This window comes from Chinchilla lanigera, unplaced genomic scaffold (genome assembly GCF_000276665.1).
Source record: "Chinchilla lanigera isolate Chin_1 unplaced genomic scaffold, ChiLan1.0 scaffold00037, whole genome shotgun sequence".
NCBI lineage: Eukaryota > Metazoa > Chordata > Mammalia > Rodentia > Chinchillidae > Chinchilla > Chinchilla lanigera.
In genome coordinates this window covers 13972047-13981103 of record NW_004955438.1, presented here as the reverse complement: position 1 = coordinate 13981103, position 9057 = coordinate 13972047, and the positions used below count along the sequence as shown (strand labels likewise).

Here is a 9057-nt window from a genome sequence, read left to right as displayed (position 1 = left end):
ACAAAAATCTTGATACAAAAAGAACAAGTAATCTAATCAGTAAGTGGACAAATGACCTGAACAGGCATTGCTCAAAGGAAGAAGTATAAATGGCCAATAATTATATCTAAAAATGCTCAACATCTTTAGCAATCAGGGAAATGTAAATTAAAACTACACTGAGAGTCCATCTCACCTTGGTCAGAATGACTACTATTAAGAAAACATAAAATGAAAATTGTTGGCAAGGACACTGAGAAAAAGTAACCCTTCCACACTGTTGGTGGGAATATAAATTTTTATAGTCATTATGAAAAACAGTATGGTAGTCCTTTTAAGTAACTAAAATAGAAATACTGTATGATCCAGATCTCACCCCTGCTCCATAGCTAGAGGAATTTAAGTTAGCATATGACAGAGATATCTGCATATTCGTGTTTATCACAGCACTATTCACAATTACCAAGTTATAGAATCAACCTAGATACCCATCAATGGATGAATAAAGAAAATATGCGTATATATTCAATGAATTATTATTGAGTTGTATACAGTGAAATCATGTTATTCATATGGAAATGGATGGAACTGGAAATCATCATAAAATAAGATAGACAAGTAAAATAAGCTAGACTCAGACACATGTTAATGTTTTCTCTCATTTGTAGAATCCAAAAGAAAAAAATAAAATGAAAGTAGATGAGGGAGTTTAAGGAAGACGAAGAGGGCCATGGGGATGGAAGAAACTAGCAATAAGGAGGGTAGATATGAATGAAGTATGATATATGCATGTATAAAATGTCTCAGAAACACATTATATTGTTCAATTAATATGTGGTAGTAATTATTATAAAAAATCTCAGCGGGGGAAAAGGTCAAAAGATAATGAGTGTTGGTAAAGATGTAGAAAAAAGGAACACTTGAACATCATTTGTGGGTATGTAAATTAGTATAGCTACTAAAAAAAAACAATGTAGAGGTTCCTCAGAAATTAAAAAAATAGCATTATCATATGATCCATTAATCCCACTTCCACATATACATATAAAAGACATGAAATAAATATGTCAGAAAGGTATTTGCACTTCCATATTAATTACAGCATTTTTTACAAAAGCTGAGATACAGAATCAATCTAAGTGTCTATCAACAGGTAAAAGCTCTCAAGAACTTTCTAATCACTGGAAAAAGATTTTTTCTCATTCCACACACATCCCATGCTTTGCTTACCTTGCACACGTGTACACACATCTTTGTGTAACAAAGTTTATCTTCAGTATTCTTTTTTGGTGCATATTGGTAATACAGATAGTGAAATCCATTTTGGTATAGTGGTACATGCATATAGCATATTTTGATTATTTTTTACCTCACTACCTTTCCTCCTCCCTCCCCTAGGTCACCGTCTCTGTCTCTAAAAGTCTGCTTTCTAATTGCCTGTTGGTGTACAGGAAAGCTATTGATTTTGTATCCTGTCACTTTTCTGACTTTATCAGATTTAAAAGTCTTTTGATAGAGTTTTTGGGATCTTGTCTTTAAAGGATTAGATTTTCTGCAAATGGGATAATTTGACTTCCTCCTAACTTCCCTGGCTATCCTTTTTTTTACAGTACTACACTGAACAGACAGGGTTACAAGTGAACTCCTTTGTCTTATTCCTGATTTTAGAAAAAATACTTTCAGTTTTTCCCCATTCAGTGTGCTGTTTGAGTTTGTCATAAATGGTTGCTATCAATTTGAGGAAAGATCCACTCTACTAATTTTCTTTAAGATTTTTATCATGAAAGGGTGTTAGACTGGAGGGTGGGTTTGAGACAGCATCTTGATATGCAATTCAGGCTGGCTCTGGACTCACTGTATAGCCAAGGCAGGCTTTGAATTCAGTTATCTTCCTGCATCAGCCTTCCAAGAAGGGTTTTCTTCATTCATTGAGATGATCATGTGATTTTAAATCCTTAATTCAAAGTATGTAATGCATTACATTTTTCAATAAACATATTTTGAGCCATTCTTGTGTCCCTGGGGTGAAACTGATGTGGCAAGCAAGTCCAGTGAGACAGGCATTCACAAGAGACCAAAAAGGCAGGAACAAACAATGGTTTATTGAGCCAGCTGATGGACAGTCTCTAATCAGGAGCCAGAAAAGATGTCCACCCTGATCTAGGTCTCACCTTTAGTTTAAGTACATCTTTGGTTTCCATGGTAACCATTACCTCATTTTGTGGAATTTTACAAGAATGTTACATAATGGTTACAAGGTTTACATTTCTCGGAAGTTGCCAGACAACCAGATTCCAGGTGACCGTTGCAATTTAACTTTTGGCCTACTTCCCAATTTGTCCTATTTGTTCTGGAACATTCCCATTTTATGACTCTGTTTTCCTTTAAGTGGGTTGATGACTAACCAAGGGGAGAGGGTAAGGAGTAGGATCAACTACAGCTTAAGTAACTTCTCTTCATATGGAGTTTTAAAAAATGAAGTCTCTCTTGCCCTATCAAAACCAACCTGGTCATATAGTATGATCTTTTTAATGTGTTGTAGAATTCTGCTTGCAAGAGTATTGTTGAATCCTTATCTGCTTTTGATATCTGAGTAATACTGCCTTTGCAAAATGAATTTTGAAGTTATTATGGTTTGTGTCTAGATGTCCCCCCACAGCCTCATGCAGTCATGGGGGATGAGCTTTTCAGAGGTGGCTGAATCTAGTTTGTAATTGATTCATGGTCCAATGCTCAGGTTAAAGGTGTGAATGCTACACCTGCCCTAGGGCAGGGAGACTGGATACAATATATGGGACAGAAAGAGGCTTGGCTCTCTACCTTTGCTGCTTTCTCTGTCTTTTGCCACCATGAAATGTTGCCCCTCTACCGTGTACTCCTCTGCCTTGAAGCCAGCTGATTATGGACTGAAACCTCTACAAAGTGTGAGCTAAAAACCTTTCCCTTTTGAACTTTGGGTGTCAGATATTTTGTCCCAGCAATGACAGAAAAGTAACTAAGACAGAATTGTTCCTTTCCTGTCTGTTACATGGACATTGTTGTCTTTTTATGGAAAAAAGATCAAACAAATTTCATAACAAAATAATAGGAGAATAACAATAGTTAATACACTACATGTTGTTATCTTTAAAGTAGTTGCTTAGGGTAAAAGATATGGGCATAAAAATTTCTCCAATGGATATTAGCACAAACCCTCCTTTTTAATGAACGAAGAGACACTAATAGTATAACTGACTTGCATTTTTCTCCTTTTCCTTACTGTCCTTTCCCCTTTCACCCATTCTAGTTTTTTCTTACTTTTGAACAAGTTTTTTGCATTTCACAATATCTATTGTACACTTTAGACCTTATTTACTCTTTAATTTTTTTCTCAAAACAGGAAGACAACATGATGTTTATATATGTGAGTCTGATTTACTTCTCTTATGAATATGGTCTCAAGTTACATCCATTTACCTGTAAAAGTCTCAAGTTTTTCCTTCTTTATGGCTGAGTCATACTACATTCTATAAAAATACCACATCTTTTTTATCCATTCCTCAGTTGATGGACATTTGTGTTGTTTCAAGATTTAGTTATTACAGATTGTGTGGCTATAAACATGGATGCACATATGTCACTGTGGTATGATGCTTAATTCTTCTGGGAAGATACCCAGAAGGGAAATAGCAGGTGAAATGGGAACTCTAATCAGTTTTTCTGAGGAATCTCCACACTGATTTCCACAGTTATACGAATCTACACTCCCACCAACAGTGAAGAAGGGTTCCTTTTTCCCCACAGCCTCTCCAGCATTTGTTATTGGTTGATTTCTTGATGATAACCATTTTGCGGGGGGTGAGATGGAATCTCAGTGTTGTCTTAATTTACATGTCTGGAATGACCTATGATGTTGAACATTTTTTATACATTTTTTGCCATTTATATTTCTTCATTTGAGAAGTGTGTATTCATCTCAGATGATCATTTTTGGATTGGGTCTTTGAACTTGGGGAATCTGATTTTTTCAGTTCCTTGTATGTTCTAGATAGAAGTCCTTTGTCTGAAGGACAATTGGCTAAAAATTTTTTCCCACTCTGTGGGTTTTCTTTTCACTCTTTTGGTGATCTCCTTTGCTATGCAAAAGCTTTTTAATAAGATGAGATCCAAGTTATTCATTCTTTGAAGTATTTCCTAATTTCCAGTATGAAGTCTGGGTTTGTTCATGCACTCTCTACCAACACCTATGTCTTCAACATTTCTACTTACTTTCTCTTTCAGTAGATTTAGTGTTTCTGTTTTAATATTTAGATCTTTGATCCATTTTGACTTTAGTGCATGGTGATAGACATGGGTCTAGTTTTAGTCTTTAACATATAGAGCCAATTTTTCCAGCACTGTTTATTAAAGAGGCTATCTTTCTTCCAGTGAACATGTTTGCCCCCTTTTGTTAAAGATAAGGTGACTGAGTGTGTTTATATTTGTGTCTGTATCTTTTAATCTATCCCACCTGTCCTCAGATCTGGGATTTTTTTGTTTTTGTTTTTGTTTTTTGTTTGTTTGTTTGTTTGACCAGTACCATGCTTATTTTATCACAGTAGCTGTGTAGTATAATTTGAAGTCAAGGACTGTGATGCCTCCTGCCTTGCCTTTGTTGCCCAGGATTGCCTCTGCTATTCTAGGTATCTTCTGCTTGCAAATGAATTCTATGCATGTTTTCTCTAGTTCTGTGAGGTATGCTAATGGTATTTTGATCAGGATTGCATTAAATCTATATAATAATTATAAGAGTATGGCCATTTTCACCATGTTGTTTCTTCCTATCTACAGAGACAAGTTTAAGGCACATTCTTGTTCTTTTCTAAAGGTCTGGTACAATTCAGCAGTAAATCTATTATGTCCTGGGCTTTTCTTAGTTATAAGGGCTTCTATTAACCCTTCAATCATTGTTTATCACTGATCTGTTTAGATTTTTTTATATATTTGTTCTGTTTTGGTAAGACCCATGTGTCTAGAAATTTATTTCTTCTAAATTTTCTGATTTATTGAAATATAAATTTTCAAAATAGCTTTGATACTGTAATCCTCTGGATTTCAACAGTTTGTTGCAATTTTGCCTTTTTTTGTCTCTAATTTTATTAATTTAGGCTTTCATTCTCTTTTGGTGAGTTTGTCTAAGGGTTTATGAATATTGTTTTATCTTTTCAAGAGGCTAACTCTTTGATTTACTGATCATTTGTGTTGTTATTTTAGTACCTATTTCATTAAATCCTGCTCCAATTTTTATTATTTCTTTCTTTTGACTAGGTTTTGGTTTGGTTTGTTCTTGTTTTTCCAGAAATGTAAGCTATATCATTAGGTTATTTATTTAAGATTACTCTGTTTTTCTCATGGAGATACAGCTATAAAGTTCCCAGTTATAAAACTGCTTTATTTTGCTTCAAAGATTCTAACATATAAAAATTCTCATTATCATTTGAGTCTAGGAATTTTTAAATTTCTCCTCTGATTTCTTCAATAACTCATTGATTGTTCAAAAGTATCATTCAGTGTGTTTGTCTAGTTTCTGTGCTTTCTTTTCCTGGTCATTTCAGTTTGATTCCATTATAATCCGGTAGGATATATGAGATTATTTCAATTCTTTTATATCTATTGGGACTAGATTTATGGATTAAAATAGGTTTTAGGAGAAAGTTTAGAGAAGGAAACTTGGAGAAATTTTCATGGGCTGCTGAAAAGAACATGTATTCTCCTGTTGTTGAATGAAACACTCAGTAGATGTCTATTTTACCTACAGGGCAGTGTAACTGTGATGTTCCTTTGTTGATTATTTTTCCCTGGTTGATATATCTTTGTGAGGGTGAGGTTTTAAAGTCACCTACTATGGTTATATTGGTTATACTTGTTATATTAAGTGGTGATTGTTTTATTTTTCTAACATTTAGTGCAAATAGATTTACAATTGCTATCTCTTCTTGGTGAATTTACCCTTTATCAATACGTAGTGGCCTTTGTTTCTGCTGAATAATTTTAGTTTCAAGTCTACTTTTTTGGACATTAGTATAATTATTCTTATTTGCTTTGGGGTTCCAGCTGCTTGGAATATCACCTTCCATCCTTTTACTTCCAGTCTGTGTATGTCTTTCCAGGTGAGGTGTGCTTCCTAAAGGCAATGTACAGATGGATTTTTTTTCCCCTTATAATACAGACTCTAACGTGTCTTTCAATTAGAGAATTAAGACCATTTTCATTATAGGCTGTTATTGAAAGGTATGTACTAATTCCTGTCATTTTGTTATTTTTCTGGTATTTCATTCACTTCTGATTCTCATTTGTTTATCTAATCCCCAATGAGATTTGCTCTTTCCTTTGGTTTCTGGGTTGCACTTTTCTTCTTCTTCTCCTGTGTTTAGGATTCCCCTAAGTATTTTCTGTAATGCTGACTTAAAATTATGAATTTCTTTAGTTTATGCTTATCTTGAAATGTCTTTACTTCTTTGATTTTGAAACATAGTATTCTTGGTTGGCAGTTATTTTCTTTCAGGGTTTGAAATAGACCTTTGCAAACTTTCCTGGCCTTTAAAGTTCCTTTTGATAAATTTGCTGTTATTTTAAGGGGTTTTCCCTTATAAGTGATTTGATATTTCTTTCTAACAGGTTTATATATTCTTGTTCTGAATTTTTATGATTTTGAATATGAATTATGAATTTTGTATATGAAGTACTGTGGAGAGGTTTCTTTCTGGTCATGTCTATTTGGGGTGCTAAGTGCATCCATTAAATGAGATGGATAATGCCTCCAATATCCATCTCATTCCCCAGATTTGGAAATTTTTCTGCTATAATTTCAGTTTTCTGTCCCATTGCCCCCTGTTCTGTCGCCATCCTTCAGGCCAATGAGTCTTAAATTTGGTCTCTTAGAGATATCTAAGATCTCTTGACTAATATGTTGTTTCTTATTCTTTTTTCCTTATTACTATCTGAATATTCTAGTACATCATATTTCTTACTTGATATTAGCCATTAAGCTGAGGAGCAATGAGATCCACTTGGTCTTTAAGCCTTGATTTTTTTTTTTTATTTATCTTGGTTAATGTTGAGGCCTTCAATTGAGTTTTTATCTAAGTGATCTCTTCATTTCCAGGATTTCAATTTGGGTTTTTTCAGAATCTCTATGTCTTCACTGAAGTTGTCTTTCATATTCTACATTGTCTTTTTTTAATTCAATATTTTGGTAATTGATTCTTTCAGCTGTCTCTTGTTTGATCTCACTAATAATTTTAACTATTAGTTTTTAAAGTTCTTCATCTAGAATTTCACTTTGGTATCTGTGGAATCACCTTTAGGGGAGTTATGAATTTTTAGAAACACATTATTGCCTTGCTTTCTCCTGATTCTTGTGTCTTTGTATTAAAATATGCAGATCAGCTAGAATGAATGTCTCTACCACCATTGTGTGGGAACTGTTTTAGGAAGTGATTTCTCTTTGTGGTGTCTCCTGAGCTATGGATATGCCTCCATGTGAAAGTACCCACTCAGTCTGCTCTGGGTGGGAGATTCAATACCCAGCTCAGCTTTGGAAGGATAGAATAACTACCAGTAACATCAACAATTAAAGAGAAAGCCATATATTTACACATAATTAAGATCATGTTTTAAAAGATGTCTACTATTTCACTAAACCAGGAAAAGACAGGGAGAGTAGTAATATACAACAGATTAGAAAAAATAAGCATTAATGACATTCAGATTAATATTAAATATATATATAAGGCAAAAAGGATGAAAGGCACAGAGACAGAAGAAGGTATGAGAGAGGAAGTAAAGAAAGAAGAGAAAGGAATATAAATAGGAAGTGAGAGAAGAGATAGGGAGATCAAATCCAAGTAGTTAGGTAATAGAAAAACAAAATGAGGTAACCCTATGAAGCAACCATTGATGAAGGAAAGTATGATTTTTAAAAAACATGAAACACTATAACATTATACAGCAAACATAGAAACTAAAACACATTTCTACACACTTTAACACACACACACACATACACACACACACAAACCAAAGTTATATATAGATCTAAAATGTCCCCCCAAAATCTCATATGTTTGGAGCGTGACTCGATCATGAGGACACCACACTTACTCATCAGTGGATTCATCCATTGATGGGTTCAGTAGTTGAATATCCTGTCAGGAGGTGGGGCCTGGTAGAAGATGGGTCACTGGGAGTGTAACCTGAAAGCATATATTCTTGTCTCTGGCTTCTTCCTTCTCTCTTGACTGCAATGGGCTTAACAGCTTTACTCCACCATGTTCTCCAACCATGTTGTTTCTGTCTTGGAGCCAACCAACCATGGACTGAAATAGTGAGCTAAAATAAAACTCCAGATTGAAAGTATTAGGTATTTTGTCCCAGCAACTGAAAAATGGCTAAGACACAAACCAAATCAAAACTCAACAAGCAAGGAAAACAAAACGAAAAACAGCAAATAGTAGGACCAATACACTTCCACATGGAGTATTTGTAATGGAGGCCATTATTGGACAGTGCCTAATGTAAGAATCATTATGAAAAGCTTTTCTTTTTCTTTTCTAGTGTACAAAAGTTTTTCATTAATGCATTTTAGATATAGATAATGATCACATTTATCACAGGGAATTTGTCCTGTACATGATATATCTTGATTCTTCTTTTTTCCCATTTCTCTATCCGTTTTTCAACCCTTCTTCCCCTCCTTATTTACAAAAGCTTTGTTTCCATTTTTCCTTCTTTTCTCTTTTTTTTCTTTTCCCTTCCTTCCTTTCCCCTTCCCCTCTCCCTAGTTCCCCTTCCCATTTGAATATTTTCTCCCTATCTCACAATATCTATAATACATTTGGTCCTTATTTACACTTTTGGCCTCTTACACAGAGAAACAATGGAATACCTACACATAAATATTCCGTTTGACCCAGCTATTCTCCTTCTTGGAATCTTCCCAAATCAACTAAAAGCATTATACCAGAGCAATATATGCACACCCGTACTTTTAGCAGCACAGCTTGTAATAGCTAAATCTTGGAAACAGTCTAAATGCCCATCAACTGATGAATGGATAAA

At 34.4% G+C, this 9057-nt stretch overlaps 1 protein-coding gene across 1 annotated transcript in view; it reads left to right on the top strand.

Annotated features, from left to right (window-relative positions):
* Positions 1–2326: 2326 nt before the first annotated feature.
* Positions 2327–9057, top strand: part of Catsperb (catsper channel auxiliary subunit beta) — a gene marked incomplete in the record, with an annotated part of 156136 nt that continues 149405 nt past the window's right edge. Inside the window, 1 exon segment of the mRNA XM_013517143.1 lies at positions 2327–2396. Within this exon segment, the coding sequence (XP_013372597.1) occupies positions 2376–2396 (21 nt within the window).